Source organism: Sciurus vulgaris (genome assembly GCF_902686455.1).
Source record: "Sciurus vulgaris genome assembly, chromosome: 7".
In the NCBI taxonomy this organism is placed as follows: domain Eukaryota; kingdom Metazoa; phylum Chordata; class Mammalia; order Rodentia; family Sciuridae; genus Sciurus; species Sciurus vulgaris.
This window is the reverse complement of record NC_136467.1, coordinates 19,425,361-19,438,276: the sequence shown is the minus strand read 5'-3', so window position 1 is coordinate 19,438,276 and position 12,916 is coordinate 19,425,361. Positions and strand designations below refer to the sequence as shown.

The 12,916-nt window shown below is 36.8% G+C and overlaps 1 protein-coding gene across 3 annotated transcripts in view; it reads left to right on the top strand.

The window, feature by feature from the left end:
- ADGB (androglobin) overlaps positions 1 to 12,916 on the top strand; it is a 182,801-nt gene that overhangs the window by 69,028 nt on the left and 100,857 nt on the right. For all 3 annotated transcript variants that reach the window (XM_079146817.1, XM_079146816.1, XM_079146815.1), the window contains one exon: positions 8,781 to 8,910. In XM_079146817.1, coding sequence (XP_079002943.1) covers positions 8,781 to 8,910 — 130 coding nt within the window. The remainder of the gene's footprint in view (positions 1 to 8,780; positions 8,911 to 12,916) is intronic.

Genomic DNA, 12,916 nt, shown 5'->3' with positions numbered 1-12,916 from the left:
CCACTCCTTGGCCTATGCCCAAAAGACTTAAAATCAGCATACTACAATAATGCAGTCAATATTTATAGCAGCTCAATTCACAATAGCTAGATTGTGGAACCAACCTGGATGCCCTTCAGTAGATGAATGGATAAAGAAACTGTGGTATATATACACAATGGAATATTATTCAGCTATAAAGATGAGTAAAATTATGACATTTGCAGGTAAATGAATGGAGTTGGAGAATATCATGCTAAGTGAAATAAGCCAATCCCCAAAAAACAAAGGCTAAACAATTTCTGTGATAAGTGGATGATGATTCATAATAGGAGAAAGGTGGGGGGAGGCAAGAATGGAGGAAGGATGGATAGTATAGAGGAAAATGGGGCATGGGGAGAGGGTGGGGGAAGGAAAAATAATAGAATGAGACAAACATCATTACCCTATGTACATGTATGATTACGCAAATGGTGTGACTTTACTTTGCTTACAACTAGAGAAACAAAAGTTGTACCCCGTTTGTGTATAACGAATCAAAAATAAAAATAAATAAATAAGTTAATTAATTAAAAAACAAAAAAAAAACTATTAATCTGAGGCCATTCTGGCTCTGTCAATAGGATTTTACATTGCTTGACAAATACCCTGTTAAACCGGAGTTCTTCTCTGGTCAGAGAAATCTAAGACTCCTCCCTGTAGATAAGAACACAAATTACCCTGGAGAGGGGACTTTGTGACCTTTATTCAGATCACAGCCAAGACCCAGGGAAACAGTATAATTAGAACAAAGGCCATTGACCCTATAATCTGTGAAATATAAGTTCCAATTAGAACCACTCCACACTGGCCACGGTGACCAAGAGTTACCTTTAGATCTTTAACATCATTTTAATCTTATTATAATAGTAAAATTAATCCCCTCTGTGGGTTTTGCTAGAGTACCTGTGGGTAACACCATGCACAATAGAGATTTAGAAATCTGATGCAGTACTACTGTCCATCAAGAGTTAAGAGGTGATACCTGGGGAGGACTCTCTAGAAACCTTCCTAAGACCCCCAATAAAACTAGGGAACAAAGGGAGAGCACTCTCTTCTCTGAAAGAATCCATCCTCTTCCTTGAGGTCATCTTTTACTTTCTCCTCTAATAAGCTTTGCTATGTTTTGTGTCTTGCTTGAAATCTTCTCATGTGAGAACACAACAGCTGAGACACACAGTGGGACCCCTGGATACCCTGGACCACTGCTGGTAACAGTCTTTTGTGAGTTCCAGCTCCCACAAAGCACTGGCACACAACATAGTTCAGTTGTGTTCTCTGTCACTTTATAAAATGATAGCCAACAGTATGTCCAATAACATGTTCCTCATTTCCATGTGTGACCTCAACAGACTGGCCCTTACACATTCTTCCTATAACTCTTCATATGGGGGTTTGAGGACGTCTCCTCAGAGGCAGAAGAGACCTCTACTAGAATTGTGGCGGGCGAAACCCGGGGCTCAGGGTTACACCACATGCATCTAAAGATGGCGACTGGCAGAGAGCAAAGGCATCCTGATTATGCCTGGAGAAAGGCAGGGGAAGCATTTACAATTGGCTGTATGATCATCAGTTCAGCCGCCTAGCACGTGGACAGGTATACTTTACATGTATGCTCGAGCGAGTGATCACTTGACCTTTCACAGGATTGGATGGACATATCTGGTTACAATTGCTTATGCATGAGACTGCTTATATATTGAGGGTGTTATTTGAGAAAAGGGGAAGCTGCTTCATGAACCTCTGAAGTGTACGTTCCTTTCGTCCTGCTGGTCGGGCCGTAAGAGAAGCGGCCGCGGAGCCGCTTGGAGCAGCCGGGCAAAGAAGCGGCGGTTTTCCGTAAGAATCTTCCAGGCTCTTGACACATCACAGAAAAGAATTTAGGGATGCGTCAGGTTTTAGCAAAGAGGAGAAGAGTTTTATTAAGAAGGAAAATGTTAAAGTAAATATTCTCAGAACGTGTGGTATCTAGAGAGCAAGATGTGGAAGTGTGAGTTTTTATTAAGGTACATAATTAGGTGAACTATGTTTGATCCAAAGGGACTCAACTTTCTTTGGGATTGGCAAATACTGAATAAGATTGTGTTTCCCTATTAGTGGGTTTGGTTGGGCATGTAGGTGTCAGCTCATATCAATATCTCTGGTGGTCAGGTTATCAGTGGTCAGGTCTGAGGGCCACCATCCGATCAGACATGAGCCCCTAGCTTCAGGAAGTTAATGGTCTCTTTCTGTCCCATGGCCTCCTTTGTCTAGCTCCCAGCTCAGGAGGTGTCCATAAGTCGCCCATTCCACATTCCAACAGGGACATTTCTCCTTTAGAAATTCAATAATTTTTCTTCATTTCTACATTTCTATCTCACAATCACTTTTTTATTTTTATTTTTACAAACTGCATTCATTGTACACAAATGGGGTACAGCTTTTCATTTCTGTGGCTGTACACAATGTAGATTCACATCACTTATGTAATCATACATGTACATAGGGTAATACTGTCTGTATCAGTCTACTATCTTTCCTTCTCACAACTACTTCTTTAAGAAGATCCAGACTTTCTCTTTTGTTTCTGGGTTTTCACCAGAATCATCTTTTGAAGTATGCACATGACAACACAGGCTTTTTGTTAGCCTCCGCCTATTATGCAGTTCGAAAACTGCCCCCACATTTTTTAGGTAGTTGTTGTAGCAGCAACATGACTTCTCAGCATCAGTTTTCTGTCTTAGTCTATTTAGGCTGCTGTTACAAAATACCATAAAGTAGATGACTTTTGAACAGCAAAATTTTACCTGATTATTCTGGAAGCTAGGAAATTCAAGATCAAGGTGCCAATCGACTTAATATTTGGTAAGAAACCTGCTCCTCATGCAAATTGCTCTCTGGCTTTCTCCTCACATGGTGGAAGGGGCAAATAAATTCTCTGGAGCTTCTTTCTCAAGGGCACTAGTCCCATTCATAAGGGTTCTGTCCTTGCGACCTAATCACTTTCCAAAATCTGAACCCCCTGATATCGGTACCTCAGGGGTTAGGAATCAACATGAATTCCAGAGTACGCACACATATTTAGACCACAGCACTTCCCTGACCCTGTATCTCTCACATTTTGTGTTATTTCAAAGGGTTTTCCAGAGGAATTTAGTTCTTCCCCCTAGAGAAATAACCTGCGAAGCTGCTGAAGTAATATGTTTTTTATTCCCTTTCTATATGAAAAACCTTCAAATATTTGACAATGATTGTAAGCCTACTCCATTTTCTTTATGCTGTCGGGTTTCTAGGTAGGTAAAAGATGATTGTGTGAATCAGCTTTTCGTTCCCACTGTACCTTTCAGTGCTGAAAGCCCATGGGATTTCTTTTCCTAGTAAAGCTACTATGAATATAGCTTCTGTCACTTGGGACATAATCAGCCTTAACTGATGCTGCAGTGTAGTATAAATAAAATGCAGTTTTATCATCGCTGTCATTAATGCGATCAAAATTTGTGCTTTAGTAACTTCTTGTAATGCATGTATAATGAAAGTATTAAATTAAGTCTTTGTTTATTAATAGAGCTTTTTCAATGTCTTTCTTAATTCCTTGATGAATCATATTCAGCATTCAGTAGTAACTGCTGTCTTACTATGTCAGAGGGACCTTGAGGACTTGATAAAATACAATTAATTACCCTAACACTCAATGACCCCAGACTACTGGACCTTTCTGGCTCTTATTTTTCTTATTCCCTAAGTATAATTTTGCTTCCACACTACAAATGCTTCCTTTATTATACTTAATATTGTCTGCATCCGGTAGCTTTGTCTCTTCCCAATTTGTCTGTAATGCAATGAGAAACATTACTAGATTCTTAGAATTATTTAACATAGGCTGATATATATATACTGATAATGAAGACCTCGAGGATCAACATATGGGCTTTGTATCTATACTGTAACACTTTGATATTTAATACATTACATTGCATATAGTAGGTACTCCCTAAATATTAATTGAATTGATAATATTTTGAAGCATATAAGTTATCCAGGATTTCTTATTATATTCCATATAATATGGTAGTCACAAGGCAGAAGTACTATGAGAGTTTAAGTTACGTAATAGTACGTAAAATTAAAAACTAAGTTCCCTGGTTAAATCAACAACATTCATATTTCTCAATAGTCAAATATTTTAAATGAACATTGAATAATATACATGTATATGTGAACTGCCCATAATTGTAGTATTTTATAATAATGCTATTATTGCATTATTTTTAGTTTTTATTTCAACCTGTATTTCTATTTACAGATTAAAATAAGAAAAGCAAACTCAGTTATATAACACAGCTATGTAAAATTTTCTTTGTCCTATTAGAAAGGCCAATAGAATTTAATTAATATGATAAAATATTTCAATATTTTCAGTCAATTCTATTTCGTAGAAATTTATGCTTTGATGAAAAACATACTAAAATTTGTGTCAATGCAGTGATTATAGGAAAGGAATGTTTTTTACTTTCTCTTTATAGTAATCTATACTCATTTTAAGTTAAATTTTGAATTGGTTAAAATATGGCCTACTTTGAACTGGCTGACATAGAACTTGAGAAGAGCGAGATGAGCCTTCCTATCAGGAATGTGAAAATAGTGTTGGAGTAAATAATGGATTTACTAGCAAAGGAACTGGAGTTTGTGTGAGAAGAAAGCTTATTTCTCATGAACAATATGTGAACTTTTTAATGTAATCATATTTAAATTACCCCTCAATAGAACTGTAAAAATACAAAATGGATGAAAATTTATTTTTGAAAAAGGAGTTCTGGACCTAAGAAATATAATAAACCAAATTAAGAACTCAATAGGTGTGTTTAATAACAGGCTACATTCAGCCAAAAAGAGAATTAGCAAAATGGAAAATAGGTCAGAAGATAATATTTAGACAGAAGCATGGAGAAAAGAGAGAGAGAGAGACAGAGAGAGAATAACAAGTAAAGTAGAAGACATATGAGACAAGTTGCAAATGACTACTGCAGTTTTTAGTGCATATCAAGAAGTATAGCGGGTACCCTCAGAAATAAAGGATAAAGATTCGGAAATAATAATAGTGGCCCAAAGTACCCCAGAAGTATAAAATTAAAGTCAAGATTGAGTAATTTCTGAAAACACCAAACAATATAAATACAAAGAACACCACAACTAGGCACATCATAATCAATCCAAGATAAACATAATGCAGTGAAATTCAGACATGCATGAAATAAGAATCACTGCTACACAACACACCAGTGAATGAATCTCAAAAGAAAAAAAAAAAAGACCAAAGAAATCTGGTGTAAAGTTATCTGGTTTGCTTTTGATTATTCTCTTAATACGCATTAGTAACAGAAAAGTTTCAAGAGTGACAGATGTTTTTAGGTCCTGGTGGCAGTTATGGTGGGGAGTGGTCACCCTACCTGGAAGGTGCTCTGGGAGGGCTTGTGGGGTACTGTTGACACTCAGTCCCTTCCTCTGAATGGTGGTGATACCACCATGAGAACGCTGAAGTGTTTCAGCAAGTGTGTATTATGTGGCACTTTCAACAAAGTGTTTTCCACTCTTTAATAATTGTTGGTCAGCTGATATCATAAGGTGTAATTGTTCTAATATGATAAAATATCTGAATATTTTCAATTTTATTTCATATATGAAAGATGTAATGGACACACATCTAATGCCATCAGGTGGGCTTTTGCCTTTTCTTGAATATACTATAATCCTTGATGGGAACGTAAGTTGAAAAGGGAAAAAGAGTGTTAGTTACACTCTCCTGCTTGTAGAGACACATTACATCATAGACAGTTAATTAACATTTCTATAGATTTTATTTATAAATTTGAGAATATTAGAAATGCTCAAATTTTACCTTCAAGGTTCTATTAATTTTTTGCATCAATGGTTGAATGCTAAGGTGCACGGGGAGAGACCCCTACATAGCACAGGTAGACAAATAGTAACAGTTAGTAGTGACAAGCCACGAGGCAGAGCTTAATAAACAGAAAAACAATTGTTCTACATTGGTTTTAAAAATCTGCTACTATTACCAATTCATAAATCTAGTTTTACTCAAACTTCCGTTTCAATTTATAATAAATATTTTTAATAGTAAATCAATTTCTAGAAACATTTTAAATAAATCAATCTAAACATTTTAAATTGCATTCACAACTTACATATGTGTATACGTACAGGTATACACACATGTACATATGTACATATTTTCTTTTTAAGTACTTTAAAAGCTGGAACTTGTAGCAAAACAAACAAACAAACAAAAAACCTTGCCAAGTATTTAAATCATAACAAAGTCATATAACCAAACAAATGTACTTATAGACACTTAATTTTTCCTATAGATACCATTAGTGTTCACAAACCAAAATTTTCTTGTGACTTTTAACTTCATCATTAAATATTAAACTATACATTTAAGCCTAATTTATTAGATTATGTACCAAGCCAAATATCACATAAAGTGCCTTAATTTGTGTCTGTTGCTAAAACAAAAATATAGACTGGGTGACTTATGAGCAACAGAAATTTATTTCTCACAGTTCTAGAAGCTAGAAGTACAAGATCAGGTGCCAGCAGAACTGGTGTCTGTGGTACTTCCTGTGTCTTGGATGACATTTTTATCTCTGCAACCTCATGCAGTGGAAGGGCCAAAGGATACCTCTCTGTGGTCTCTTTTGTAAGGGCACTAATGCCAATCAGGAGGGCTCCACTCTCATGACTTAATGGCCTCCCAAAGTCTCCACCTCAAAATACCAGCACCGGAGATTAGGTTTTAACATTTGAATTTGGGGAAATGCAAACATTCAATCCACAGCATACACATGGATTTTCTTTAAAGAACATAAAAATGTTTATACTTAATAATTTTTATAATTAATTTTATCAGAAATTAATTAAAATTTACCACTGTATTAGTCAGGATTCTCCTAAGAGTGCCAATCAGTTGGGTAAATAGATGATAGCTAGGTGAGGGGGGATTCCTTGGGGGAATAGGATCATGCATTTGTGGAGGCTGGGAAGTCCCACTGTAGATCATCTGCAAGCTAGAAAACCAGGAAGGCCACAGTGTGACTATCCAAGTCCACAGGCCTCAGAGCCTCAGAAACTCATGTTGTATCATTGCATCTGATGTTGGAGGCTGAGGAACTGCTGTTGCAAGTCCCAGGGTTCAAAGGCCAGAGAACGTGGAGAGCTGATCTCCAAGAAAGTATGTTCCAGGAGGTAGAGAATGAATTTCCCTTTCCTTTGCTGCTTTGTTCCTTTCCCTTTGTTCTGTTAAGGCCCACAGCCTTGGATGGTGCTGCCCATACCGAAGGCTGATCATTCCGTTCAGCCCACTGCTCACACACCAGGCTCCTCCAAAATACCCTCACAGACCCACCAAGAGTAATGCTTTACCAGTTGGCGAGGCTTTCCTTAATCCAGTCAAGTTAACACCTGAAATTACCTACCCCCTCTACTAAAACTATGGTTTTGTTGTCCAAGTAAATTTTGGGTTATCTTTCAGCTGATTGAATTTGAGTACTAATCAGAGATTAGCTGGTTAGGAGAACTGTAGCTGCAGACCAGGAGGAAAAATTTTCTTGCAATTTATATTATGCCCAGCTTTTAAGAATCTCTGTGCCCACAGGAACCATAAATGAGTTTATTTCATAATCCCAATTCTCTTACCTGATTTTCTTTTATTCAGTTTTATTATGTGATTAAGGTGGATGAAATTCTAATACCCAGAATTAGGTGACTTCATTGCTTGATTGGATTCAACTAATCTATTCCCTGCTTGAATCCTTATGAATTTATCTGCATATCTATGCTATCTGGCAGAGTTCAGCACAAAAATGTGAACAGCATCTCATCCTATATGAAAGTCGTGTCCTTTGTCCTGCCTTGCTGTACAGTCAGAGTTTTCAGATCAACATAAGAGCAAGCCCTTTCTTGGCAAACCCTTCAAAGTGGTCCCTGTAACAACTTTCCCTCCTTGGAAGGCTGTTACCTTAGCAACAGGCCAGGATTGCCCATTCTAGTTCTATATTAAAATGGGAGTCTCTTAAATATGCTTGTGCTGCCATCTAGTGGCCGATTTATATAAATCAGAGCCGTTTTTGTTTCAAGTAACTGAAATCAACAAGGAAAACTTGTTTGTTTAGTTTTACTGAATGCACTGGGAAAACAGTGTCAAGTTTATAACTTCTATACATGTAGAATTTAATTGTTACTTTTTGAACATAGCTATATATAATATGACAAATGTGTTTTTCCTGTGCTTATAAAATTCTAGCTCTGGCAATAGTGATTTGGGGTGATATCAATTATTCAAAAGGCATTATTAAAAATACTTGTGTAGATAAATATCACAGTTATGAACTTTAGTACTCAGCATTCTTAATTAAATATATGACTCTGAGCTCTATTTCACCAACACATACCCTGAAAATTAATTAAAACAATTCTAAATATCTGATTCCTATGTCTTGATCATCAACATAAAGATGGTTACCATAGCTTTAAAATAAATAGGGTCCGAGAGAACTTGTATACTGATACCTTGACTGATTTCCAATATTTCTTCAGTAGTACAGAAGGGAGACCATGTTTTAACATGAAGCTTAAGAAATTACAGGTTGTAAAAAGATGAGAATGACAAAATGAATGATATCAGAACTTTTTCTTGTTGAAAAACTGCTAGTAACTCAAAGAGATTAAATTTATGGGAGTTTTGTGCTCTTTCCCCCCATTAGGCATTATGTACAATCTGTTATTAAGAAAGGGGTAACTCCAGGATCTGGTTTATCTTCTCTCATGGAAAGTGATGAAACTACAAGCTTCAGCCAGCCAGATCTGAATCAAGTAACAGGAATGCTGACCCAGGTATTTGGCCTAACCTTTAGTTACAAGGGATTTTTGTTCATCAATTGGGAAACATATGCATACAAAGAATGCATATTAGGATTGGAACAGCATAAAGAATACTATTAAAATAAGTCTTACGTATCTGTAACTTAGGTGAGAAAATGGAATATTGATCAGCCCCTGTATGTCTCCTCTGGGGTATTTTCTATCTGCCATTCAGACTTTGGTATTAATCAAATCTTGTACTTTTCTAATTTTGCCATATATATTTACATATATATATTTCTAATTGATATACATCCAGGTTTAATTGTTGCATCATGTATTTATTATTTATTTATTTAAATGGGATCTTAATGTTTTAATTCTTCTGAGATGTCTCACTTAACATTTTGTGAGATTCCTGTTTTATTGCATTTCAAAGTTCATTCATTTCACTGACCGGTGGTTTTTATCGTAAAACAATGCTATAGTTTTGGAAAATGTACACAGTATTAATGGTTATATTCATCACTTCTTATTTCTTAATGCTGTAAGCAGTGTTACCATGATTATTTTGGGGCTGTTACTGGAAAATGAACCCAGGGGTACTTTACCACTGTGCTACATCCCTGGCCCATTTGCTTACTATTTATTTATTTATTATTATTTATTTATTTGTTTGTTTATTATTTATTTATTTGAGGCAGGGTCTCACTAAATTGCCTAGGCTGGTCTCAGCCTGGAGGTCCTCCCACTTAAGCCTCTGGAATATCTGGGATGACAGGCCTGTGCCAAGGCACCCGGCTTACCATGGTTATTCTTAATGTCCCCACATACCTGTATACAAGTTTCTTTAGTTGCAACCTTTATTACCTTTTCTGTACGGTGGCTCCCCTTTACAATTACGTTAAACTTTAGTGCTCGGTGAAAGCAACTCATCTCTCTCTGCATATTAGTTAACTGAGGACTGCTGATAGGGAATGATGGAAGCTGTCTGGGTTAGCACTGTCGGAACACAAATCTCACTGTTTGATAGGTGAATGACTGGCATGCAAAGTTGACAGATGGTGGCCAGCTTTAGGTCACACCAGCATCTGTAGACAGGAAGATATGACCTCATGAAACAACAGTGGGTCTGATGACAGTTGTCCTTTCAAGGTAGTAATGGGCATGGCTGACCCTTCATGATATTTTCAACAGTTTTAATATAATATAAAATATTGAAAATATTATGATTTCTTTTGTAGATAGGGTCCAAGTTATTGCTATTAACATTGTGGCTCTTTTTATGCTTACGATGATAAATTGATAACTGAAGAAAATGCTGAAATCCCAATCAAGATGTAATCATGTTAATCATCTGTGGTTTTTTTGAAATCTAATTATGGACCCAAATGAACATTAGATTAGGAACCAGTGCTCTAGGATGTTGTATGAGTGAGCTTTCCAACACAGTGACAAAATACCTGAGAAGATCAACCAAAAGGAGAAAAGATTTATTGAGTTCATGCTGCTTGGCCATGATAAGGCAGAGCAACATGGCAGAGAAGGCCTGGTGGAGCAGAACTGCTCACCTCACTGAAGCTGGAAAGCAGAGAGAGAAGAAGGGGCAAGGAGCAAGCTGGACCTTTCCAGAGCACACCCAAGTGACCTGCTTCCTGCAAACAGGCCCCACCTCCTGCAGTGTCCACCTTCCAATAGTTCATTCAATTATGAACCCATCAGTGGATTTATCTATGGAGGAGATCAGAGCCTCATGACCCAGTCACTTCCCAATATTCCTGCCTCTGATCTCTGCTACACTGGGGGACCAAGCTTTTAACACATGAACCTTTGGGAGCCATTCCGTTTCCAACCTGTGACATATGAATCTGGAATATAATCAGTTGATCATGGAGCATTCAATTGCTTAATCATACAAAAAATGCCAAGCAATCTTCCAGTCTGAGTGTCCCAATACCTACATCTCTCAGCACTGAATAAAAGTTTTCTTTATTCTGCATACTGTCCAACATTTAGTACTACACGATATTTGTCAAGATACAAGGTGTAAAAGGGTATTTTAGGCATAAAATAGGAAATATCTTCACATTTTCAAAAATAAAAAGTGTATGCATGCTTCCATATATGTATCTCTCCATCTTCAATCTTCTGTGGGAAACTGTTAGAATTTCTTTATGCAAATGCAAAGAAATAACCCAGGTACAGGGGTGCACACCTGTAATCCCAGCTACTTGGGAGGCTGAGGCAGGAGGATTGCAAGTTCAGTAACATAGCATGACTCTGCCTCAAAAAAAAAGACTGACAATGTAGGTTGGTGATAAAGTACCCTGAGGTTCAATCCCAGTTTCATAGTGAAAAAAATGAGAAGAAGAAAGGAAAGAAATACACATGCAAAAACACAATATTCCACAACTTCCTTTTCATCCAAATATTAACAAACATTTTAAACTACTTTTTATGTACTGGTCATAATTTTAATCTACACCTGAGTAATGTCTTCATTCTGAGCTAAATAATATTTTTTGTGTGAATGAACCATAGTTTATTCCTACTAACCTCTATAAATGCACCATTGTGTCCTTTCCTATCTTTTGTTGCCATAAATAATGCTCCTGTAAATGAAATACATGCAGTGGTATTGTTTAATCAACAAATAAAATTTCGTTGGAATTTTTTATTATGGTTATTGTCAATATTCTCTGTAGGCTTGGCATTATTCAGCATTTGCAGCCAGAATGTATGAATATTTCCTTACAGCCTTAGAGGGGTATGGTGAATTTTATTTTCAATTTTCATTAAGCAGATTGGTAAGAAAAAGTAGCTTATTTTCTTTTAAGTTTCTATTTAGCTGATAAAGTGATTAATATCTTTCTGTATGCTGACTGCCATTTCTGTGTGGGATTCTGTGCAATGCCTGCTTTTGTCTTTTGCCTACTTTCTCTTTTCTCTAGGTTATAATATTTTGCTTTACTAATTCGTAGAGGTTCTTTGTGCAATGTAAATATTTACCCTTTATTAATTATATGTGTTGTGTATATTTTATCCAAGTTTTTCTCTCATCTTTTTCACTTTCTTATTGTCTCTTTCTTTCTAATCTATGTCTAATTATCAAAATATCATATTTATGATGTACAGCATGGTATTCTGAAATGTGTATATATTATTGAATGGCTAAATTGAGCTAACCAATATGCTTAACATATTTTTTGCTGTGCAAACACTTAAAAACTACTCTCTAAGCAATGCTTAATGATACATTACTATTAATTACACTCACCATGTGGTGCTGAAAGCCATCTATGAATCATGTGTCTAAATTAGGCAATGATGGAGCCATTAAGCAGGGAAGCCTGCTCTTAGGAGGTCCCAGTCAGAACCCACTGGTTTGAGAAAGCCTGATTCAAGTGGCACCCTGTCTTAGCTCACGGCTCAAGTTCAAGTACTGTCTTCTTGAGATGCGTGCAGCTTGCCAAACACCAATCAACCTGTTTACTGCAAGACCCTTGCCACACAGGGAAACAAGCACCCAAACAAAACTCCTCCCACTGAACCTTTATCCCTGCCTTTGACGTCCCCCCCCTTAAATAAAGAATTGGGGCCTTTTTCAGTTGGTCAGTTCCAGTTCCTATCAGGACTGGAAGACCCATCAGCTGCTCCACTTTTTAAATCTAACTTTTAGCTTTGTCTCTGATCTTTTACTGATTATTCCAGACTTTTTAATTTTCTCGGGTGGCTCTGAGGAGGAACCTGCTCTGTTAGGGTGCTGGCACTCCATCAATGTGGCACATTAGATCTCTTAAACTTATTCCCAAACTCCAAAAAATATAAAATTCCTCTAACCACTATAATCCACTCAACCCATCCACTATTCTATAAGTGTCAGTTTTTGTCTTGGATGTATCGCCTCCTGGATTCCTCTGATTTCTTGTTTTAGCACAAAACGGATGACTGGCACCTGTCTTCCTGGGACTTCCTTCGGTATCCCTTCTCTGATGGATTTCCTTTTTGGGAGACCATGCTTTCTTTCTTAGTTTATACC